Below are 25,734 nucleotides of genomic sequence, written 5' to 3' on the forward strand. Positions count from 1 at the left end.
TTGAAGTTATTTTTAGCGTAACATCATTAACCACCTCATGAACTAGGGAACAACTCACCCTTCTCCGATCTTCCTTGTTGGTTTGTCTAATATTCTATAAAGTTTTACGCAACAATCATGTGACATGTACATTTATATTGAACACAACTTCTATTTACCTTGCATTTTGAGTTAAGCTATAGAATAAACTTGAGGAATATAATGCAAATGTTCTTCTTTATTGTCCACCCTACTTGTTACATGTAATCTTTTGAACTTCGATTAATCAGAGTGCTTGTTGCAGGGCTGTCGGCGTTTCTCAACTGGGATGAGAGAGCTAGCAGACAAAGTTGGGAGTGGTCTGCGCATGTGGTGGCAACGGTGAGTCATGAGAATATGATGCAACATTGTTGGTTGTTTACATTGCAGAATCACAAATTCTGTTTTGAGAGACTGCATATTCAAGCAATTTATGTTTGTTGCTGGCAGATAGATTGTCACTCCCACTTACGATTCACCTATTTGAGTATGTTCATGTACGCTAACTGCACCAAAGTTTTCAGAGGAATATTCGATTTTTAGTTAAATTTTAATAATTCCTTCATATTTACACATAAAAGGGTACATCCAAAAAAGAGTACATACACCAAGTCTATAAAAAAATGCAGCATGATGCACTATATTTGTACCCTATATGGCGACTTTTCTTCAAATATTGATTAATTTTACCAAGTTCACTTTGATTTTTGAGGGCATTACTATTCAACCGCCAATTGTATGTGTCATTTGAAAGAATAGTGAACTAGGTGATACTAATCAATATTTGAAGAGAAATTAGGGTACAGTATAGAAATCACTGCTAGGTCTATATGAAATAATCATAATTCATCATCATTGTGGCGTTAATTACTTTTTTAGTACATATAATTTGTGCACTAAGGGGGTGTTCATGGACTAAAGTTTAGTTCCTGTCACATCGAATGTTTAGATACTAATTAGAAGTATTAAACATAGACTAATTACAAAACCAATTGCACAGATGGAGGCTAATTCGCGAGATGAATCTATTAAGCCTAATTAATCCATGATTAGCACAAATTTACTGTAGCATCACATTATCAAATCATGGACTAATTAAGCCTAATAGATTTGTCTCGCGAATTAGCCTCCATCTGTGCAATTGGTTTTATAATTAACATATGTTTAATACTACTAATTAGTATCTAAACATTCGATGTGACAGGAACTGAACTTTGGATATGATAGAGACATGTGTCGTTTAGTCTTAGTCGAAGATTATGAGTAAATTGAACGCTAGAAATTCACTTGAGAAAATACATGAAATAAAATGCATGCACTCTAAATACCCTAACGCTAGAAATCATAGTTTGCATGCACGAGATACAGTATTGCAGTCTCAGTGTCACTAATCGTTACATTGTGATGTGCTGTTAATAATTGCAGTTTTTGTGTTAGGTGTTGATGCAAGCAAGTTGTTTTTGCAGATTTTTCGTTTGTTTAGTTTGTCAACGAGCTCGATAAGAGATGCTGCAGGGTCAAAATTCCATCGTCAAGAAAGCTCCAAGAAGACCAACGATTGGAAGAATTCGGAGACATACAAATTGCCAAGTAAAATGCTTCTTTCATTCACCTTTGTGAAGCGCAAACGGTGCTGCAGAGGTGGTCTTTCGCAAAGGGTTTGGAGAGACTTGATGATGCGGCAAGAGCATGCCTCCCATTTCTTCTTCTTTCTCCACCAAAGAAGAGCAGAACTGTCTTCCAAAGTTCCAATAGAGACCTGCTTTCTATCCATTTCCTCACCACATGCTGATGAGAGGGGGAAATTCGCAGAAACGCCCTCCACAAGAGATATAATTCCTGAGGCAAAGACTGAAACGTCAATATGGATGCCCCTTTGTTGCAACTAGTAATGTGAGGGGGCAAAGGGGGAAATGGACGACATAACCCAGAAAGCTATCCATTACAAGCGACCAAGCCAAACTGCAGTCACTCACAACATTTCGCTGCAAAAAAAAAAAAAACTATATCAATAGTTTGCAGGCACGAAGGCACTCAAAGCAGTCGAAGGCAAGGCGTGCAACAGAATCATTCTGAGACAGTCGAATTGGTTCGATGATTATACTGCTGAAAAAATCAGCCATTTAACTGTCAGATGTTCGTGGCATATATGGTGTTCCGGAACCATCAGTTGCAATCTATAGGAGCAAAAAGATAAACACATCTCAACATATTTAATAAAAATCATGCCCGCCAACACAGCACAACGGTTTTCCTCAAAAACCATATATTCGTTTCACAATATAACATTGATATACATTCAAACTCTAGCTAGAAGCCCGAAAAAATATCACATCGAAGTAAGAAAATAATAAATAGTTTAGCGGCTCCATTCCATCCTACAACTGATATTGCAAATTGCTAAAGCTATCCACTCAGAGAACTATCTGCTGCAGGCTTGGCATCATGATATGTCTCTGGACACTGGAGTCAGGACCAACTCAAGACAGACGGGCAACATTCACTACCTCAGAAAATTGTCCAAATAGCTGACGGCCCACATTAATCTATCTACCGAAAATTGTATACTTTGACCACCTTGGATGTGTCGCACACAATCAGATTATCTGAATCAGTTGGAGTAGTACACAACCAATTTACCTGCAACAAATTTATTGGGCCTAAGAACTCATTTTTTTAAATTGCAACAAATATATTTTGTTTTTGAACCGTGCATATAAAATTGAAGATCCAGTTCTGACCTTTTTCTTCACATCAATATCCAACACCAATTCAGCATTGCTGTTTGTTTCAGAAGAAAATCCTTTGGACCAATCCCATATCTTTACCGATGCATCATTGCCGCCGGAAACAAGGAACTTCCCCTTCTCACCGAATGCAGAAAATGTACTGTTAAGCAGCTGATTAGTTAAAAAAGAGATATGTAAGTGATACATCAACAGAATGGAGGGACTTACACACAAGAAACAGCTGCAGTATGGCCACCCATCGTGTAATCAAGATGGATCCTTTTCACTTGACTTTGATTACTGCTTCCATCTCCAACTTCAGTTCTTTTTGAACTCATTGTTGAAGTTGCTGCCCAAGGAGGTCCTTTTGATTTTGCAGGGGCCAGTTCATACTCGAGATTAACTACATCAACAGCACCATCCCCCCTTGCAACAGCACAAACTTTGTACAGCCCTCCCAAAATGCCCTCTTCAGAAACTGCTAGCGAATGAACAAAAGCAGGGTTGAAACATTGCCCTGCACTGCCAGAAGAACTGCCATTTTGCAATTCAGGTGATCCTGAAAGTCAACAATAGATTATTGTGTTGATTGATCCGAATTGGAAAGTATTTTGAAGTGAAAAAAAAACGTATGCAGCTTTCTAATAGATCAACATTTTGTTGCTGTGTAAAGCAATTTGAATCCACTTTCTAACAAAAAATATAAGGGCTCAATTTACCATGCTTAAAGCAAATATATGAGATCCTTTGGAAACTGTTAGAATTTTTTATTACAAAAGACACAGATAGAACTTGGAGCAGCTTAAGTAATGCAAGCCATTCACATGCATTTAATAGAAACTAAAGGATGTACCGTAATCAATAGAAAATAGTGTTCGCCCTTGGGAGAAATCCCATGCAGCGAGCTTCGAGTCAAGGCCACCAGTGATTGCTGCCGAATGAAATCTATCTATTAGTGAGTATGAAACACTGAAGAAATTCAGCATTAACCAATCCAAGAATTTTTCTAGTATTTGCTCCCTAATAAGTTAACAAAAAAAAGGAGCAACAAGACTACAAGATTAAGCCAAAAAGAAACAGAAATTGTAGCACTAACCTGTCCAAGGTCTCCAAGGAATGAATTGTACACTGCTGCAAATCTGTACAGAAATCACTAAGGAACAACTGATATACAGTTTGCATGAAGATGAAAACACAGGACAGTTTAAATATAAATTGGCACTGCCTATTCAAATCAAAATTATTAAAAGCTTCCAGTTGCACTAAATAAGGATACACTTGTGTGGGCTCCCTCAATCTTTTATACAAGCATTTCTGAATGGTATTGACAATCTGCAAAATGAAACCAGAATATCAAGAATAACATCATTAAACAGGAGTACAGGACTAATCCTGCTGATCAATGCGCTGCGCATATCTTTCTTCTAACTTGAGGTCCATTCGTTCTACTGTACTTAAGTTCTCAAACTATCAATTCACTTCTGATTTAAAAAATGAAATATAATGATCCTCCTTGTTTTCAAAACAAAAGCTCAAAAAGATAAGCCAGGAAATTTGTCCATAATGACAAAAGTTCTTAAATCAAATAGATAAGCCAGCAAAGTTGCCCATAATGACAAAGGGTCTTACATAAATCTTATTTGATATTCTAACTTGGATAGCTTGTGCCTAACTATGGGTCAATTGTTTGTGTCGTTTTGGAAGTAGAACATTCCAAAAGAACTGCCATATAATAGTTTTTATCACTTAACTGGAAAAACAGTGCACCATAGAATTTGTTTTACTGATCCAGTAAAAGAAATTCTTTCACCAATTTCACGTGACAATGTCAAAATAGCCAACACCAAAATGTGGTGCACATGGTATTTCATAGTATTTATTAAAAAGTGATAGAAACATCTGCAGTACTCTTCTACATTTATGTGCATACACTTGCAACATACTCAATACCTTAACATCCCCACTGTCATCTGCAGCAGCGAGAAAACCTTTAGAGCTGACAGCAATCTGCATCAAAAGTGGAAGTATCATATTCTGAATCTTTACCCAACTCAATGTTATCACACACCATGAACTGAACTGTACAAGAAAGTTCAGACAGTGACAACAGCAATTCATGCTAAATAAAGGATATTTTATAGTAGCGTTGTAGAATAGCATTCTACCTGATTGATTTCATCTCTATTGTAGTTATACGTCTCTAATGGCTTTGGTTGAGGTCCCTACAAGAAAACCACTTTAGTCATGTTACTGACAAGAAACCAAGGCCTTGTTTAGTTGGCTATTTTAGGAGATGCAAAATTACTGTGCCAGTACTGTAGCACACTGTAGCATTTCATTTGTATTTGTGAATTATTGTCCAAATATTAACTAATTAGGCTCAAAAGATTTGTCTCGCAAAGTACAACAAAACTGTGCAATTAGTTTTTAATTTCGTCTACATTTAGGACTCCATGCATGTACCGCAAGTTTGATGTGATGGGGAATCTTCTTTTTGCATAGTGTCAAAGTTGGGAATTGGAGGGTAACTAAACATGGCCCAAGGTACACACGACATAATAGTAAGTTAGATCGTACACTTTCAAACTAAGAATAAATATTTGGATGCTGAACTTACCATACGAACATCAAAGGACAATATTTCATTTCCAGCAGAGGCATACACAAAGTCTTCATTTCCTACAAGAACAAATTTTTTAAGTACAGATGTTTGCATGCCCAAGTATTCGATTCAGGGATGAGCGATTTGGAGGGCTTACTGACTTGGTTTAAAGCAGATGGAAGAAACTGGCTTATTTGCTGCCTCAATGGTCAAAATCACATCTTTGGTGCGCAGATCAAACCAGCAAAGATATCCATCCTAAGGTGATAGAAGTCATGACAAGATGAGAAAAAAACCAAGGTCCGAGAAATAAGAGGTACCAAATAGTACAAAATCATATGCTTAAAATATTGCAAATTTGCAATAGACTCGCCACCAGTGAGGAATTTTTGAAGCAAAAAAGGCCTACACAAGGAAAGCATCTAACAGCCTATGAACACAATACCACAATTTCCCAGTATAGTGATCAAGTCATTATCTATGCTTGGTTTTCTCTTCAATGCCTACAAGTACTTTCTATCACATGAGGAAATTCTTATCCCTTCCTATTAGTACTTTCTAAATAGCATGAAACTTTTGACGATGCGACAGTTGAACAGCCAAAAACACATGGTGTGGCATAAGGTTGCTACCAAGTAGTTTACTTCCATGGAGACGATCGCAATGGTCATTGAGCGCTAAAAATTTATCCGCGCTGCCAACCACAAGGGTATTGCCATTCAGTGAATTGGTAGAATACTAGAATGCAAGGAGGAACCGAGGAACCCACAGGTCACAACACGCAGTAAGTTGCTCCAGCAACGCCAAGCTCGACTTGCCCGTTAGTAAAGCAAAAGCGTCACATACTGGCGTACGGTTTCCCCCCACCCAGTTTGACGGTGACCGAAAAATTACCTCAACCGCTCCCTTCTAAAGATCATGAAGCGCCACACTGAAACTCAAAGGAGCACCCAGCAGCCAGTGCTCATGAGGTGTTCGACTCGTGTCCTCAGCGGAAGACAGCATGCCCTATTGCCCTGCGACTATTGGCAGTTCGAGGAAGCCCGTGGACCAGGGCGCTCGGACAAACTCGAAACTCCCGAGCGGGACGCCGATTCTACGGCACAATCTTCTCGGAGGAGTAGAAGGCCAGCGTGAGTAGAAACGCGAGCCGGCGCGACTACGCCCGGGCGGGCGGACGACGCGACGCAGCAGGTGACGGCGCCCTTCTTGTGCCCCCGCAGCCGCCAGGGCTTCCGCTCCTCCGCTGACGCCGGCGCAGGGACCGCCGCCGCTGCCGATTCAGTCTCCGACATGGCGGCGCGTGGCTGGTGAAGTCACGGAGCCTTTTTCCGCTGTCCGCAGCCAGTAGCCCAAACCCCCCGGAAGGAGCGTGGGCCGTGCTTTCGGAAATTGGACGGTCCAGATCCCTTCGTTTTCGGTCCAGTTTCCAAGCGGGTCTAGCCGGGCCGGCCCAATGGGGCTTCCCGCCGGCGAGCTCTCGAGGTTTCGCGGTCCTGGCTTGACCAAGGGCAACGACACCGGGGCCGGTTACACGCTCGTCGGACTCTCTCCAGCAAGCCTTGGAATCCCCCACGATGGTCACCAATTACACGAGGGTGGAGATGACCTCTGATTGCCTAAATGTTGTAAACAACTTCAAGGAGAACAGCATAACATTATGAACATAAGGCATGATGCTGACTTGCTGAGTGCTGATACATGAACCGGCAACGAAGCAAGCTCATAGTCGCAAAAGGCCGCTGTCTCGCTTACTTCTGTAGCACTGAGAGAATGTGACCCTCGAAGAAAACATTCAGATACACACATTATTATTAGACCTTGGTTGGCTCAAGTGATAACAGGCATAATAAGGGCATGTACAACGACGTCTTTTTTCTCGTCTCCGTGTTGGCATTTTTGCCGAACCCCCCCTCCCCCCACCTACGCGCGGCCTGTCGCCTCGCGAGGCGACGCCCAAGTCCCGTGCTCCGAGGCAGAGGAGACGGCGGTGGCTCCGTTGTACGGCTTCGTCTTCTTGAGGCGACGACGCGCTCGGATCCCGCGCGAGAAGCAGCAGATTTGTGCTCCCGTGAGCGCCCAATCCATCTCCACCGCCTCTCCCCCGGTCGTCACTTTCCCCCAATCCGCCTCTTCCATCTCCACCTCGCTCTCTCCTCGTCTCCGATTTGGGCGCGCTCGAGATGTCCATGGCGGCCGCAGCTAGGAAGAAGAAGACATTGGATGCGGCGGCGGCGGCCCCAACCCGTACCCTCGGTCGCGGTTCATTCTCAGCGCCGACGGCTCTCTCTCTCTCGGTCGTGGTGGCGGCTTGGTGCTGACGGCCCGCTCTCTCGGTCGTGGCGACAGCTCAGCAGCAGCAGCGACCGGTGGTGTCGGCAAGGGCACGGCGACGATGCCATCCTCCATTGATGGATCCAGCAGTGGCTTCCCTAGCTTTTCGTCGTTTCCTCATTCACCGTCTCAAGCTTGGTTTGATGATCCCTCTTCTCCTGGATCATGGTAATCTCTCTAAACTCAGATATGTGACTCCAAGTTTGGAATGGTTTCAATTTACAATCAAGTTTAAGATCCAGTAGAAGAATATTAGAAGAATATATGATCCTGTCATACATTCTTCATGAACTAATGTGATATAATGTTATTGACATACATGATGATCTTGGTCTCGATCTGCCTCTGGTTTGCATGATGATTGCTCTGTTCAGGATAATTTGTTTGTACGCCTAATTTTTGTGATGGGAAGTGTACCTGATACTTGTTATTGGAATATGGAGGCAAGCGGAGTGCTCAGAATTCTGCGGTTTTTGCATTTGGCATGTTCCTCTCATGGTAGTCAGTCTCATCAGAAGGTTTAGTTATGATAAGATATGGTTACTTTGGTGTGTTTGGAATTTACAAGTATATGGTGTCAATTTCCTGTTTATTTCGGCAAGCAGTATTGGTCGGATTATTTGGTGCTGGTTGTGAGGTGTATATAGATCCATGCACTGTATGAATCATGGATTCATGGTTGACATAGCGATGCTTTATTTGGCTGTTAGAACAGGATTTTGATTCAGTACTATTGACATACTCATGAAGGTGGCTTCTTGTTCTATCATTATCAAATAGTCAGCTCAATTGAAAGGTTCATTTCAAGGAAATTCAGAATGTGGGTTTTATAATTGCTACATCTGTGCAGTGTAGTTTAGTGCTAGCTACATGTGAAGCCATCTGCTTGAAGATTCTTCTAAGTACTATTCTTGCTTTGAGGGCCATGGATGTATGCTCTAAGTTGTGGTTTTCTTACTAATGTGCTACTGATGCATGTTTATCAAGTGGTACCTTAAGGTCTTCTGTCAGATTATGGTGTAGTGCTTTGGTCTGAATCTCCTAGTCCTCTGGTGATACTTCAGTCACATGGTTTTGAATGAATCTTGGATTTCAACTTCTTATCATCTTATTATGTTCCTTCATTTGCTGGACCATGTGCCCGTTTCAGTACCAGCTTTTTTTTTTTTGAAATTGGTTTCAGTACCAGTTTCCTTCTATTGTAACTTATTTTTGTATGTGTACTGTTAACCAAGCATCTTCTCTATGTCGAGAGTTGTACTGTTAACCAAGCATCTTCTCTATGCCTCGCCTAGCACTATAATGAACAAACAGTGGAGATAGTGTAAAATCCAGATTTGAAATACACTGTAGATGAAAAAAACATTAATTTCCATTCATGTCTAGGTCCTTATTGAGGTCTGTTTATGGAGTATTGTAACCAAATTTTAACAATTCTGATGCAACATGTGTTGTAATGAATCATACCGCAAGATGTGTACAATATGCATTGTGTTACATCCATACTGAGTTTCTAACCCTTGGGGGTTGGTGTTGTATGCTACTCTTTTAGACACCTACTGTTCTTTTTTATTTTTAGAGTTAATCATATTTTTTAGGTGCACAGTAAGAGTTTAGATTAGGAGGACACATCAGTAATGTTCTATTGTCTAGTTTTCTAGTCTAGAAGTATTATGTGATTCAGATCCTTTCTTCAGTTTTCTTTGACAAACCGTGTGTGAGATTTATACGACTAGATGACAGTTAAATAGAGCCTTTAAGCATGAACAGAGCCTCAAAATATACAGTTAAATAGATGACAAATAGGGGGTGTTCCACATTTTCTAGAATCAACTGAAGGACATCCTTTTCCTTTTCTATTCTGGTTATCCCTTTTCTAGATATTTTTATTTTGATAGTATCCACTCATTGAACATAGTTTTTTATATGTTTGATAGCAAGTGAAACTTTGATAGGTGATTGTGCTATATTCTGCAACTCAAAGCCATAGTGGTTATTGTTTGTTTCCTGCAGGGACAAAGATCCACGTCCATCTGGTGGTTTCATGAGCTACTTCAGAAATCAGCTTGAAGTAGAAATATTACTTGACAATGACAATGTTAGGACTGAGAAGAGGATCCTATGGACAGAGGAAGAGGATCTTAGATTGATGAGCGCTTGGATAGAACATTCAACAGACTCTACCTGTGGAGCCGATAAGGGTGGTAACCAGTATTGGGGTGAGGTTGTTGAATCCTACAACAAGACTACCCCACCACTTCGAAAGACAAATCTGAAGCAATGCAAGGATAGATGGCACAAGATTAATAGGTGGACGGACCTCTTTGAATGTGCTTATGTAAAGGCTCGCAGAGTATTTACAAGTGGATATTCCGATCAAATCTGGATTGATGCAGCCCACAAGTTCTATGTGGAGGACAACAAAGATGCAAAACTAGGACCCTTTGTTGGGATTGAGGTTTGAAAAATTTGTCAAGAAGTGTCAAAGTGGAAAATATACAATGAAGAGCTGAGGAATGCACGTAAAAGGAAACCATTTCACCTTGAAGAAGAAAGGGATCAGGAAAATGATGAAAGTTTGGAAGAGATGCCAAATCGACCAATGGGTCAGAAGGCAGCTAAAAAGGCAAGTCAAAAGGCTCCAGCAGCGATGATGGTAACTCAAAGGAATCTGCTATTGATCTAGACAAATTAGGTAGATTTAGCAAAATCCAGGAGGAAACAAATGCAAACCGTATGAAGATATTGGAACTACAATAGAAGCTATCATCTGAGAAGCTTGAGACCACAAAACTTGCCCACCTTACTGCACAAGAGACCAAAGAGGGAAAGAAGCTTGAGAAAGAATCAAAGATGATGGAGGCTTATAATAGCCTCATCTTACAAGATACAAGTTCAATCTCTAATGTGGAAAAGGTGGAGCGAGTTGCTGCCATGAAGTGTCTTAGGAAGACCCTTTTTCCTGAAAGTGACTGAACAGGTAACTTGAGCAACCTGTCATTGATATCTTTTATCTGAACATGTCATTGCTATCTTCTATCTGAACATGTCATTTGAATTTGAGTGCTATCTGAGTTGAATGAGAATGTTATTTGAATCTGAGTGCTATCTGAGTGTCTTAAGAATTAGACCCTAGTAATATTCTTGGAGATGTAGACAACATTTGTTCTTTAGAACTGGTTGGCGTGGAAATGTACAAGATGACAGTTGTTCTTTATTAATTGTGAATCCACTTTGAGAATTTGTGTGCTAGTGATAAGATTGTTTCCTTGTGATTCCAGCCTAGTAATATTCTTGGAAGATGAACCTATGCAATTCAGCATTCTGATTTTATTTCCATTGGCACTGTGACAAGGTACTGCAGGCGAGTGCCTATGCTAGAACAGAAGGGCTGCAGAATCTAAGAAGATTTGAGCAACCTGTCATCTGCGTGCTATCTACTATTTACCTGAATGTTATGTACTAGTGAACATGCCATTTCAATGTGAATGTTACCTGATTTAGATTAATGCTGTAAGAATCTTTGCTGAGAGGTCATGGCCTGATGGAACATTTGCTATTTACCTGAGTGCACTAGAGCCATATGTCATCTCCTTTAGCGCACATGGATAGGTATCTTTTTATTTTCTGTCAGAAAGGGTGAAGCTCTTCTAGCGCACATGGACATGTATTTGAGTGTGAATCTGAATCTAAATGTGAATGTGCTATCTAAATGTGAATGTGCTATCTAAATCTGAATCGGTGAGCTATCTGAATGTGAATGTGTTATCTAAATGTGAACATGTCATTTGAATTTGAATGTGCATCATAGAGATGTTCACCGCATACTATAAATTGGCACTAGTCCACCGCAGATATGTTCACCGCATACCAGTTCATTTTCCACTCTAGTTAGTTCCTATGGAGCAAGTTGAGGTGCAACATGCCGAGGACTTTGATCCTGCAGAGGTGTTCACCGTAGAAGATATGCTAGCGGAGGATGAAGTCTTAGAAGATATGATACAAGAGGAATTGAAGGCCTACAGCGATGGAGAAGCATCAATAGTATCTCGCCGTCGCCGACAAACTGGACCGCGTAGGTACATACCGAGGAATCGAGAAGCAGCTCATGATGATCTTGTCGCTAATTACTTCTCTGCAAATCCTATCTACACCGATGAGATGTTCCGTAGGAGATTTAGGATGAATAAGCCGTTGTTCTTACGTATCGTGCATGCACTCAGTGATTGGTCTCCTTATTTCACCCAAAGACCCGATGCTACTGGGAGGAATGGACTTTTACCGCTTCAAAAGTGTACCACGGCTATCAGAATGCTAGCTTATGGAAGCTCGGCTGATCAACTTGATGAGGTGTTAAAGATAGCTGCAAGCACTTGTTTGGAGATTTTGGGAAAATTTGCTAAAGGGGTGATTGAAAAATTCGGTGAAGAATATCTACGCCCTCCAAGAAGCGATGAACTGGAAAAAATATTAGGAGAAAATGAGGCTCGTGGTTTTCCAGGAATGTTGGGAAGCATTGATTGTATGCATTGGGCATGGAAGAATTGTCTGAAAGGTTGGGCAGGCATGTTCACGCGTGGTGATAAAGGCGTTCCTACTATGATCCTTGAAGCGGTGGCAAGTTGGGATCTTCGTATATGGCATGCTTTCTTTGGTACCGCTGGGTCTCAGAACGACATAAACGTTCTAAACAAGTCACCATTGTTCATTCAAGCAATAAAAGGGGAAGCTCCTGCGGTACACTATAATATAAATGGAACACAATATGACATGGGTTATTATCTTGCCGATAAAATATATCCAGAATGGGCAGTATTTGTGAAGATAGTGACGGCCCCTCAGTCGGCGGAAGACAAATTATTTTCATTGATGCAAGAAGGGGCGAGGAAAGATGTCGAGTGCGCATTTAGTGTGCTGCAATCACGCTTTGATATTGTTCGTCGACCAGCAAGGTTATGGAAGCAGGGGGGCGTTATCAACATAATGCAAGCTTGTGTTATCCTTCACAATATGATAGTGGAAGATGAGAAGGATTCAATTAGAGAAGTCTTGGATTTGAATGAGAATCCAAGTGCGACGATAGTGCTCCCACCTGAAGTGCGTACAAGAGACAACCCTAATCCTACCTTCGCAGAGGTACTTCGTAGAAATTCCACTATCAAAGCTTGGCCAACACATAGGAAACTTAAGAAGGATCTAATCAAGCACATATGGCAACGCTATGGAAACAAAGGAAATTAGATAAAAGATGTTGCATCTATATGAAATATAATTATTTATATTGATGGTTTTTAAAAATATTGTAATCATGTTGCTCTTATTTTATCAAGATATATTTTCTACCAAATAGCGACATAATGGTATACAAAAATTTATTTATAGTTGATCCTAGCTACATGCAAAAGCATTAAACAATATAGAGACAGACCCCTTGTCTATGGGTTGTATGACCTGTCTGTATAATAGATTCGAGGCGCTTAGAGACGAACACCTGTCTGTGGGTTGTACATGCCCTAATACCACATACGTTTCACTGGACAACGATAGTGGCGCTACAAATGACCATAAATATTGCAAACGACCACAGAAGATGACTTTGATGGCTTATGTTTAAGAAGTCACCTAAACACATATTACTCCACAAAGGAAGATAAATAGGACCAACCAGGAAACCACAAAAGTGCAGCCTAGCTGCTTGATGATCTAGTCTTCGTCTTCATCATAAGCGTAGAAGATCCCTTGTTGACTTTGTCGAAGCCCAAAAGTGACAGCAATGCCGACCAAGCTGGACCAGCCGGTCAGACCGATCTCTATGGGCGGCCTGACCGGTCTGGTCACTGTAGCTGGTTTGGCACACGACCATCGGTCTGACCGGTGGTCCCGACCGGTCATGCCGATCGCCCTGAGTTCGAGACGAATTTTGGAATCCTGGTCTAATTGGAGTTAAAACGGGACTTCCTTACGGGAAAAGACCTCCCACCCTATCAATACAAAGGGCCCTGGCCAATTGAGGGCAACCAACCCAATCGACAAACACTTTTATCTACTTTTTATCTCCAAACCCTAGCTTTTCAAACCCCTTGCTTTCCTCCTTTGTCTCAACGGCGGTTGAGGACGTTCTGAGTGGACCGCCGATCTCAGAGCAACCCTAAGTTCGCCATCTCTGACGGGATCCCTCCCGAGGTGGTGGACGTAGGTTTTCGCGACGCCCCTGTGCTGGACTGGCCTGATCGGCCTGCCTGACCGGTCTGATCGGCCGGGAGCAGGAGCTCTGACGAGGCGATCATCCGATCCGCGCGCGAGCTAGCGCACTCGTGTGTTGGCCAGAAAGGGCGCCAACACATTTTTGGCGACTCTGCTAGAGAAGAAAGATCTAATTTTTACAACCGTTCCGAAAAACCCTAGCAATATAGGATGTACTAAGGAGATTGATAAGGACAACATCATCACGGCTTCCATGGAGGATCTCAGTGAGGAGGAGTAGCGGAACATTGCGACGCTCCAGGAATACATCAAGATGCAATATCTAGTGGGCGTCAAGAAAGATCGCAAGGGCAAGGCGACAAGAGCCCAAGATGTCAAGATGCTTGCGATCAAGATGAAAAATAACATGATCGAGGAAGTGTGCAATAGAAGTAATTCCCCCCATCAATCTGCTATGAATGAGGAGTTCCAAAGGGCTCTTAAAGTTCAAAATTAGATTGTGTTGACGCCAGATTTTGACACGTGTGAAATCGGCGACACGAAAGGAAGAAATCAGGAGATGCGGCAAAACACAGAAGTCACAATTGGAAATCGGCCGATTAGTGCTACAGTTGAGGATCGGCCGATTGGTGCTGCAGTGTTTCCGCGGATGGAGTTGGTGGAAATCGACCGATTAGGAGGCTGGAGCGATTGGGCCGGTATGGGCTTAAAGTGAATTATGAAGATGAAAAGGGAGTCAGCCCATGAGAGCGCGATGATCAACTCCAGTACGAATCATACTTGAAATATTTGTTTCGTTTAAAATTAGAGATAGAGTCCTAGTCGGTTAAGAAATTGGTTGTAACAGGCTATAAATAGCCACCTTCATAGATCTGTAATCATCACCAAATCAATACAACAAACTACTATTTCCTCGCACTTACTTTCGAGCAGGCGACTTCGCCAATACTTTTCTTCTTTTCACGAGTTCGTACGGGTTGGCGGGGCTGCATCAACTTGACCTCCAGCCGATTCTGTAAGTTTCGTTTATCGAATAATATCTAAGCTTTAACTTTGGGCGCATCGCTGTCATTTCGTTTAGATTTATTCACTAGTTATCGATATTGACTAGAATTCTAGGTCTTGCCTGTTGTTCTAGTTTTATCACCAGTTATCCAGCTAGGAATTGGAACTTTCGGCTCTTTTGTACTTCGTTACTTAATCTATCGCTTTCTGCATAGCCGATTCAGATCTATTCCTAGTGTAGTTACTGTAGCGTTGTTTAGATTATTCTAGCGGTTTTCTTTACTAAACGCTGCACGGTAATCGGCCGCATTATAGCCGATTTCTTTATTACAGCAAATCGACCGATTCGCTGATAAGCTTTCTCGAGATCGGAACCTTAGCCGATCGCAACCTCTGGGATCTGACACGTTTCTTTCCTTGCCAATCAACAGGTCAGATTGGCTGGCACGCCGCGCAAACCGCACCAGGGCGATCACCCGAACAGGAGTTAAGCAGATTCTCCCGGATCGTGTGTCCGACGCTGGAGATTCGATCGGCCGATTTCTAGCGCCAACACACTTTTAGCACGCTCGGTGGGACCAATACAACCGCCACTATGTCAAAAGCTGCCGAAGTCTCAGAAGACAACGTCATCGAGGTGACGGAAGCAGACCTCAAGGACGACCAGAAGGAAGAATTGGAAAAGCAGGTGGCATACTACCGGAAGACGTGTCTGCAATCCTTCAGTCGTACCAGGAGCGGGGAAACTGTCAAAAAGACTCCATTTCCAACTCCCCGCTAGATCACAATCGCCGAGGACTCGGGCAAGATGTCCGAGATGGTTCAACAGTCTGTCTATCAAGCTTTCATTGATCAATCCCCGGTGATTTCTAATACGGTATACAATGTCGTCATCAGCTCCTTGGCCAACAGAGTGTCCCAAGGATACCAAGGGCCGGCATATGCCCCACCCATCACGGCCCCGACCAGGAGTTATTCAAATATACCCTACTCGGCTCCTCAGCCGATCCAGGCTCCAATTGGAGGTCCCGGCGCCTCCTCGTCGTCAATCCCTCTGGGGCCTAATGGCGCACCATATCTCCAGCCGCAACCCATTCAGTTATCCTCCATGCAGTTGTCTCCTTTGAATTCAATGCCTTGGGGGGCACCATCGGCGACGGCCGTCCAGGATCAATCGGCTAGTCATGGAAGCTCTCCAATCCAGGCACCTTTCCAATCGGCCGCGCGGCCGATGATGCCACAATATCAGCCAGTCGCGCCGGAGATGAGCAGGGGGCAGAAGCAACGGAAGCACTTCGGGGCGCTGCGCCGATCGTACTATATGACGAAGCGGCCGGTTCACTCAGACAGCCGATCCCGACTACGCAGCTGGCCACGTCACATCAAGCGCCGCACGCTTTCGCCCACCACCCGGTCATCCCGCCGCCGGTCTACCAACACGTGCCGGTTCCCCAGTCGATAGTCCATCAACAACAACCAGACTGGACGGTACACATAGCGGAGGTGATTCAAGAGCAATTCGGTTTAAAACCAAAGATGCAAACCTACACATACAAGACGCCATACCCACATACTTATGACTTACTGCCGTTTCCCCATCGGTACAAAGTGCCTGATTTTACCAAGTTTTCAGGGCTGGATGATACCTCAACTGCAGAATACATGAACAGATTCATCATCCAATGCGGGGAGGCAGCTGCACAAGATGCTCTATGGGTGCGCCTTTTCTCATCATCCCTGTCCGGGTCGGCCTTCCAATGGTTCATCACACTGCCACCCAACTCGATAATTACATGGGCTGACCTGGAGAGGCAGTTCACAAATACTTCTACGCGGGGGTACACGAGATGAAACTTTTAGATTTGACCAGCCTCAGATAGAGGAGTGATGAACCAGTACCCTCGTACGTGCAGAGGTTCAGAGAGATCAGAGACAAATGCTACACCCTAGCCCTGACTGATGCACAATTGGCTGACATAGCCTTCCAGGGTCTCCTGCCTCATATCAAAGAAAAATATGCTTCACAGGAGTTTGAGAGCCTGAGCTAAATCATGCATCGGTTGTCTGGTCAGGAAGTACGCCCCTTTGATCCGCGGAGGAATTTCCAGAAGAAGGTGGCGTACTTAGAAGAGGTTGAATCCGAAGAGGAAACAGAAATCGGCCTGGCGGAATGGGTTAAAGGAAAAAAGCCAATATCATGTCCGTTCGGGAAAAAGGAGCCTGAAGCATTCGGTTTCGACACATCAAAGGCCGATAAAATTTTCGATCTTCTCCTCCAGGAAGGACAGATCAAGCTCTCGCCATACCATACGATCCCGTCGGCCGAGCAACTAAAGAAGATGAAATATTGCAAGTGGCACAATGCCACCTCCCACAATACAAATGAATGCAAAATCTTCCGGCAGCAGATACAATCAGCCATCGAACAAGGCAGGCTCAAATTTGAAGTCCCAACAAAGCCGGCCAAGCCGATGAAGATTGACCAGCACCCCTTCCCCACCAACATGGTCGACACGGGAAAGAATTCACTCCAGACCAAGGTGTTGACATCTGAATCGGCTAAGAAAAGCGGTGCCGTAGACCCTAGAAATCATGCGGCGCCCGAAGACATCAAGGGGAAACGGCGGATGGATGATGAAGGCGATGGATCAGGAGAACCACGCAGGCCCGTCACCTCCCAATTCCTGCTCAACAAATATCAACGGCAACAAGAAAGTTCAAGATTCTGGGAGGAAGCGATGCGGCGACATGAAGATCACTGGCGATGCCCATTCTTCATCCACTGCTGGGAGAGCAACCTTAGGTTGCCGTCGGCCGACAATTGCCCATATTGTAACAATCGGCCATTCAGGAGGTCTCGTTCCCGAGATGGAAGGCCAGAGCCGATCAATAGGAACTGGCGCGAACAAGAAGACCGGCGCCCTTCGGTGCGTGATCGGCTGGGGGGATGAAGTGACCGATATGACCGGTTGGAAGACAGGCGTGAGCGAAACGATAGGCTAGGGGGCAGATTCGATCGGCGGAACCAACCAGAAGACAGAGTCAGCGCTCAGGATCGGCTAGAAGAGATGGCCGACGCTCGGGTGTCAGACGAGAATCCCTTGGGACGCGAACCAGAATGGGAACGCACCAAACCATTGACTAAACCTGTAAACCCTAGGTGGTGCCCTGACGGATTAACTAAGTCTCAGAAACGAAGAATCCAACATCACTGCCAATGGGAACAACAGGAAGAAGAGCAACAACATATGATGGACAAAAAGAGCGACAGGCCTCGGATTTGGCGCCCCAAAAGAAACGACAGGGAGGACGATGACAACCAGGAATTGGCAGCCGACGTCAACATGGTTTTTATTCTGCCGATGGAATTCATGACTCCTGCCGACCGACAGAACATGTCGGCAATAGAAGAACAGATGGCGCAATTGGCTTTAGAACCAATGATAGCCACGTTCGAGAAACCCGAGGACGACAAACGACAACACCTAAAGGCATTATTCCTCAAGGGGCATGTCAACGACCGACCCATCACCAGCTTACTAGTAGACGGAGGAGCTGCTGTTAACATCATGCCAGACGCCATGTTCCGGAAGCTAGGAAAGAGTGATGACGACCTGACCAGGACAGACATGATGCTCAAGGACTTCGAAGGCAACGTGTCTCCCGCCCGCGGCGCACTCTGCGTCGACCTCACCATCGGCAGTAAGACCCTTCCCACTACTTTCTTTATTATTAATGGCAAAGGGTCCTACAACATGCTACTCGGCCAAGACTGGATATATGCAAATTGCTGCATCCCCGTCTACAATGCACCAATGCCTCGTACAGTGGGTCGGCGACAACATCGAAGTGGTCACCGCCGATTCCGCATACAGCGTCGCGGCAGCCGATACACAGCAATGGAGCTGCGAGAATGTCAAGTGCATATCCGGGAGGATATGGGACACTGATTTCCTGAAGGTGTCGGATTTTGGTCTACAGCCGATCTGAGCAGTCGGCTCCGAAGATTCAAATTAAATGGATCAGTTTGTCCGGGAAGATGGAAAGCTAGGGCATGGGTTCACGTCGGCCGATTCATTAGAGATGATAGATTTGGGCGATGGCACCAAGCCAAGGCCGACGTACATCAGTGATAATTTGGATCCAGAATACAAATGTAAATTGACAAGTTTATTAAAAGAGTTTAAAGATTGCTTTGCTTGGGAGTACCATGAGATGCCCGGATTAGACTGGTCCATTGTCGAACACCGGTTACCCATAAAGCCGGGATATCGGCCATATCAGCAACCCGCATGGCGGTGTAATCCTAAAATCCTACTCGATATAAAGGCCGAAATCACGAGGCTAATCGAAGCAAAATTTATTCGGCAATGCCGTTATGTCGAATGGATCTCCAACATTGTACCCGTATACAAAAAGAATGGGAAGCTCCGCGTATGCATCGATTTCAGGAATCTCAATCAGGCCACGCCGATGGACGGATACCCAATGCCGACGGCCGATGTGCTAATAGATGCCACCGCAGGACACAAAGTTATTAGTTTCATGGATGGAAATGCTGGATATAATCAGATACTAATGGCCGAAGAGGACATATCCAAAACGGCCTTCAGGTGCCCGGTCACCTTGGTTTATTCGAGTGGGTGGTAATGACTTTCGGTTTGAAGAACGCCGGCGCTACGTATCAGCGAGCCATGAATTACATATTTCACAAACTTATCGGCATTCTAGTCGAAATTTACATCAACGATGTTGTAGTCAAATCAAAGGGACACTAGGAACATCTGACCGATTTGCGGCAGGTACTGGAATGCATGAGGAAACATGGGCTGAAGATGAACCCGAACAAGTGTGCTTTCGGCGTATCCGCCGGACAATTCTTGGGATTCATGGTTCACGAACGTGGGATAGAAATCAACCGGAAGACCATAGCGGCCATCAATAAAGTCGTGGCCCCGCAGAATAAGACTGAGTTGCAGTCCCTAATCGGCAAGGTCAATTTCATCAGAAGATTCATATCTAATCTATCCGGGCGTATCCAGGCCTTCACACCATTGTTAAAGTTAAAACCCAACCAAGAGTTCGTATGGGGAGAAGAGCAACGCAAGGCACTAGAAGACATCAAGCAGTACTTGGTCTCGCCACCAGTATTGGTTCCACCTCAAACTGGTAAGCTGTTTAAGCTGTATTTATCAGCCGATGAATGAGCTATCGGGTCGGCTTTGGTTCAGGAGTTTGAAGGAAAGGAACGGGTAATATACTATGTTAGAAGAGGACTTCTGGATGCCGAAACAAGATATTCCCTTGTAGAGCGGCTATGCCTATGCCTTTACTTCTCGTGCACCAAGCTCAGACATTATTTGTTATTGGCAGAATGTGTAGTCATATGCAAAGACGATGTAGTAAAATACATGCTGTCATTGCCGATTTTGAAAGGACGAATCGGAAAATGGATCTTGGCTTTATCTGAGTTCGATTTACGATATGAATCGGCAAAAGCCATCAAAGGTCAGGTTATGGCCGATTTCGTTGCCCAGCACTGCGGACCAGAAATCGCCGTCGTGGAGCTAGTGCCGTGGACCTTATATTTTGATGGTTCGTCATGCGGGGCCGGATCTGGAATCGGCATCGTTCTCATATCGCCTCGGGGGGCAAGCTATGATTTCTCTCTGCCGATAGAAGCATCCGCCACTAATAACCAAGCAGAGTACTGAGCCGTGTTAAAAGGATTACAATTGTTGAGGGAGATCAAAGCCGACGCCGTCGAGATTTTTGGTGATTCCATGCTTATCGTGGACCAATTGACAGGAAGGTCCGAATGCAAAGATGACATATTAAGGATTTATTACGAGGATTGCCTCCAACTTCTGAAAGAATTCAAGTCCGCGGTTATTGAGCACATCCCTAGGGATCATAATGAGGATGCCAACAGGCTTGCCCAGCACGCGTCCGGGTATCGGCCTATTCAGGGCGCCATGACTCTAGAGCTCGCGGCCGACGACTGGCGAAAAGAGATCGCTGATTATTTGAAAGATCCGTCTAAGAAAGTGGATCGGCGGATACAATTCCAGGCCACAAAATATGTGTTACTAGAAGATGACTTGTTCTACCGGACGATTGATGGTGTTCTACTCAAATACCTAGGAATAGAGGAGGCGAAGACTCTGATGGGAGAAATCCACGAAGGAGTATGTGGAGCCCACCAAAGATGAAGTGGATGATTAGGAATAATGGATACTACTGGCCGACAATCCTCGAAGACTGCTTCAAATATTATAAAGGATGCCAAGATTGTCAGAAATATGAGAATGTGCAACGCGCGCCCGCATCGGCTATGAATCCAATTATCAAGCCGTGGCCGTTCAGAGGATGGGGAATAGACCTCATCGGACAAATTTATCCTCCATCAAGTAAAGGACATAAATTCATTCTAGTAGCCACAGATTATTTCACCAAATGGGTGGAAGCGATCCCGTTAAAGGCCGTGACATCGGCCGCCATGGTTGACTTTGTAAGGGATTATATCGTCTATCGTTTCGGCATCCCTCAGACTATCACGACCGATCAAGGAACAATGTTCACATCGGGAGAATTCGAAGAATTCACGGCTGATATGGGAATTAAGTTGCTAAACTCCTCTCCGTACTATGCTCAAGCTAATGGTCAGGATGAATCTTCTAATAAAGGGATAATCAAGTTGATCAAAAGGAAGATAGAAGAGCAACCCAAAAAATGGCATTTATATCTGACCGAAGCTCTATGGGCATACAGGATGGCCTGCCACGGGGCCACCAAGGTGTCTCCTTATCAGTTGGTATACGGTCATGAGGCAGTGTTGCCATGGGAGTTGAGAACAGGATCGAGACGCACGTCACTCCAAGGTCAGCTGAGGGCCGACGATTACTCTTCACTCATGAAAAGGGAACTTGACGACTTGGCAGGTCAACGATTAAGAGCTTTGATCAGTATCGAAGAAAACAAGAAGAAAGTGGCCAGATGGTATGACAAGAAGGTCAAAATTAAGCAGTTCTCCCCGGGGGACCTGGTATGGAAGTTAGTGCTGCCGATTGGGTCAAAGGATCCTAAATTCGGGAAGTGGTCTCCCACTTGGGAAGGGCCGTATAAAATCGGCCGATGTGCCCCGGGAAATGCTTACATTTTGGAAACGATCGAAGGAGAAGAGTTTACTAGGGCTTTGAACGGGAGATACTTGAAAAGGTATTACCCCAGTATATGGGTCGGAGCATAAGAATTGATCGTAGAGTATGATGAACAAACACGCAGCCGATACGAAAGAAAAATCGCCTAAAGAAAAAATATAATCGTCCAAATCGGCCGATTTATCATTCGGTACGGACGATAGATTACACGGCCGACGCAGTACAAGTCGCCCTTAGAACAAAAAATAATCAACCACGCTTCTTCTTGAGTTCTCTCTCAATCCGGCCCAGTTCTATCAGAAGACGGATACTTCGTTCTTCTATGTCTTTCATCGCGGCCTCCTTTTCGACTTGACGAGGAAGAGGATGACTCCGGTCCATCGCCGGGCGCGATGTCCCCGCCGCGGCGTCTTCAAGGGCAACCGGACGAGGGAGCGGGTGGCTCCTGTCAACTTGAGGTCGCCTGTAGTCATTGCCGTCGATGAAGTCCCAGATCCATTAGACGTCAGCAGGGACATGATCTCGGAGTTCTTCACAATGAGCCCTAATCAGGTCCTTATCTTCTTGCGATAACGGCTCGTCAGAGTACATGAGCCCGATTGCTCGTTCTAGTTTAGGACTAAGGCGCCGTGGCTGAAAAAAGAAACAACATATAACCGCCTAAGTTGGAGTGTTTTAGGGGAATCGAACTGAAAGAAGGCGGAGATGGGTTTCTTACCTGGTTATCAGAGGAGAAAGAAGAGGATGAAGAAGACATGACCGCAAAACGCTCCGACGGAAACAAGTCAGGGAAAAAGGAATCAAGTGGAGCGGGCGCTCTCAAGAGCGAGACCAAGGCTGGCATTTATAAGTAGAGAAAGCGTGGATGTTTGGTAAGACGCATCCCGTCAGAAGTAAAAAGGGCAATGAATAAGAGGGCGCCACGAAGGACGGTCAAAAGGGCATTAATGTTCTTACAAAACGACCAGTACTTTTACAGATCACCCAGAAGGGCATTGATGGCCGCAATCGCTCGACGTCGGATCTGATCGGCCGAATCCAAAACCCGTTGGTCATCCTCTGCCGACCCTAGAACTTCTGACATGTGACGGTAGAGTCTAAGGGCTTCATGGGCCAGATGCTGTCTCTCCCGCTTTAAATCGGCGATAACGGAGGGGAGTTCCTGAAGCCTCTTCTCTTCAATGGCTATTTCCTTGGTCACTTGCTCCATCTCCTTAGCGAGCTCTGCTCTTCGGCGTTTGAGGCGATCTATCGTGCCGACGAGTCCAGGATGGGAGTCCTCAAGAAAGTGAATGCGTTGGTGTACCTCCTGGGCCCAATGCTTGTACGAGTCCTCTTCTTCACGAATCTTGGTCAGTTTGGCACGATCGGCCATGTGACGCAGAGCCCTGAAGACCGGGATCCACATTGACTCAATATAAGCGGTCGGCGCCAAGGCTTCTTCTGCTTCCTCTGGGACCCACCCGCTGACGTCACCGAAGAGCTGCCGAATCGGCGAAGCGTCCTCTACCAATCGGCCGATGTCCTCTTGAAGAAGGGATCGTATGCTTTCAAGCTTGGCGCGGACGTCATCAGGGACGGAGCTCAAAGTGACCTGACGGGAAGCAACTTCCTCGTCATCAGAAAGTGCGACCGCAAATGAAAAGAGGCTGTTATTGGGGGTGTCCTGTTCCTGCAAAATGATAGATGAAAAGAAAATAAGTCAGCCAATGGTGGTAGCAAATCGGTCGATAAAGGTTGAAAGATTTCTTACTTCTTTAAAGCGGATTTCTTCCGTCGTCGTTTGCGAGACCACCACTCTCGACTCTGGAACCGGCACCATTGGTTCATTGGAAGAAGAGGACTCAACGATAATCGACACTTTGCTCGGACCGGCCTCTTGAAGGGTGATCGATGGCTGATCGGGTAGCGTGGTTAGCGTACCGGTAACCTGCGTCGAAGCTGGTAAGATCATCATTCAAATATTAGAGGACTGGGTTAAAAGATCATATACCTCAACGGGAGGGGGTGCCGGCATTTCAACAGCTGCTTGGGACGCCGCCGATTGCTGAGGATTTACTAGGACAGTCTGTGCAGCCTAATATAGGAAAGGTCAGTATTGAAATGGCGGTCAAGAAAAATCGGACGGTGAGTTTACCTATATAGCTTCCACCAATAATGACGCGGTGGCTGCTCCGGCTTCTGTAGCGGCTTGAAGGTCGACTTCTTCAGCAACCAGAAGGGTTGGCGCAGCCGGAATTTCCGCCGATGCAATCATAGATGGATCTGCTGATTCTGTACGAGCACGCACTCGGCGACTGGTTTTCTTGATGACATTTTTCTGCGCCTGTTTCACTCGACCGGATATGTCATCGACAGAAGGGGCGTGATAGCCGATGAGGGGGAATGCTGTGTATGGATAGCGGTCCTCTATCGGCCGACCACTCTGGCTGCGTTTGGGGGGAGCACGGCTCTCAGACTGAAGCAATAGCAAGAGTCAGTATGTATATAAAAATGTGAAGGGGAATGAAAATCGGCCAGAAAGAGAGGAGTACCTCGGCATTCGGATCAATGTTATCTGGATCCAGGAGGTTGCAGTATACCGCCGCAGAAGCGCCGAATAGGTACTGCTTCCATTCGGCCCACCATAGCTTGAACTGCTGAACGACAAAAGGAGCTACTATCCAACCGGTCAAATCTATGGTACTGAAATCTGGGATCCGATCACGCAGTCGGTTGTAGTCAAGACCCTTGGTAAGTTCGTCTCTGAACTTTGCTCGACCGGCGAAGTATGCGTAACTCGGCAGTTGACCCAGGCCGAATTGCGGTGCTGCGACGGAGGGGTTGTAAAACCCGTAAGTGGGGGCGTCTCTCCCCGAGAACAAGTTTGCTGGTAAGATCCCCGGTTTGATTAGTTCATCTGTGAGGTCTTCATCGAATTTGCCAGCGGCTGAGTCAAAACAAGAAGGGAGTTCGAAGATTGGATCATCCCTCTGATAAGGGAACCAGCTGGTTGCATCTTCGCTGAAGCCGTTATAGAAGCATCTGAAATATTCGGCCACCTTGGTAGCAGAATATGAACAACCAGAAAAGTCCGACGCTGCTTCGCCGAAGGACGTACATCGGCGTCGGACGGAGGCATTTTCTGCCGATTCGATGTTGGGGAACGTCATGTGCTCCACTCGTTGCTGGGAGATCTTGCTCATGTACAGATTAAGCCACAAATTGATGAACCACCAGGGTCCACCTGGGTTTCCAATCGGCTCTCCTTGGGACAGTTTGACGCCGATTTGATGCAGCATATGGTAGGCCGATCCCAATAAGTGCTTTCCAAGGGGAACAGAGGCCCCTATCGATAGTGCCTCGGCCAGAGCCTGCGTGTTGGTAGATGGACCGGCTGCTCTCCCACAGAAAAAATGTTTCTCTAGCCACATCATCAGGAAGGCCGCATGCTGTCTATTTTCGACTGTTTCGGCCCTTCTGTTGCATCTGATGAATCCCTTCCATCCGCCGATTCCTTTTGTATCCAGCCGATGAGACGTCTTGGCTAGAAGACGAAAAGGAGTATCTGGAGAGGAGATGTCAAGGCCGGTCAACATGACCACATCGGCCAGGGTGGGAGTCATAGGCCCGTGTCCGAAGAGAAATGCGTTGAGGGCATCGGACCAAAAATAGGAGGCTGCTATCACTAAGGGCTCGTTCT

At 45.1% G+C, this 25,734-nt stretch overlaps 2 protein-coding genes and 1 pseudogene across 2 annotated transcripts; 2 read left to right on the forward strand and 1 right to left on the reverse strand.

The window, feature by feature from the left end:
• Nucleotides 1-2,212: 2,212 nt before the first annotated feature.
• LOC117856227 (uncharacterized) lies at nt 2,213-6,644 on the reverse strand. Its single transcript, XM_072293922.1, has 11 exons — nt 6,513-6,644; nt 5,511-5,607; nt 5,365-5,426; nt 4,913-4,969; nt 4,698-4,754; nt 4,024-4,079; nt 3,844-3,911; nt 3,601-3,678; nt 2,976-3,306; nt 2,760-2,907; nt 2,213-2,658 (listed from the first exon to the last, which is right to left on the reverse strand). Exons 1-11 carry the CDS (start codon nt 6,642-6,644, stop codon nt 2,569-2,571), a joined length of 1,176 nt encoding a protein of 391 aa, XP_072150023.1. The 3' UTR covers nt 2,213-2,568.
• Nucleotides 6,645-6,788: 144 nt separating this feature from the next.
• On the forward strand, nt 6,789-10,493 carry LOC140222975 (uncharacterized; annotated as a pseudogene).
• A 1,351-nt stretch (nt 10,494-11,844) lies between these two features.
• Nucleotides 11,845-12,924, forward strand: LOC117856228 (uncharacterized). The gene has a single exon (XM_034738636.2). It carries the CDS (start codon nt 11,845-11,847, stop codon nt 12,922-12,924), a length of 1,080 nt encoding a protein of 359 aa, XP_034594527.2.
• The last annotated feature ends 12,810 nt before the right edge of the window (nt 12,925-25,734 follow it).

This window comes from Setaria viridis, chromosome 5, assembly GCF_005286985.2.
Source record: "Setaria viridis chromosome 5, Setaria_viridis_v4.0, whole genome shotgun sequence".
Taxonomy (NCBI): Eukaryota; Viridiplantae; Streptophyta; class Magnoliopsida; order Poales; family Poaceae; genus Setaria; species Setaria viridis.

Excerpts from the sequence above, each read along its gene's own strand:
- LOC117856227 (XM_072293922.1), bottom strand. The coding sequence starts at position 6,644 with ATGTCGGAGACTGAATCGGCAGCGGCGGCGGTCCCTGCGCCGGCGTCA. Across the intron at positions 4,080-4,697 it reads ATGACAGTGGGGATGTTAAG|ATTGTCAATACCATTCAGAA; the intron begins GTATTGAGTATG and ends TTCATTTTGCAG. Across the intron at positions 3,679-3,843 it reads TCCTTGGAGACCTTGGACAG|CAATCACTGGTGGCCTTGAC; the intron begins GTTAGTGCTACA and ends TTCATTCGGCAG.
- LOC117856228 (XM_034738636.2), top strand. The coding sequence starts at position 11,845 with ATGTTCCGTAGGAGATTTAGGATGAATAAGCCGTTGTTCTTACGTATC.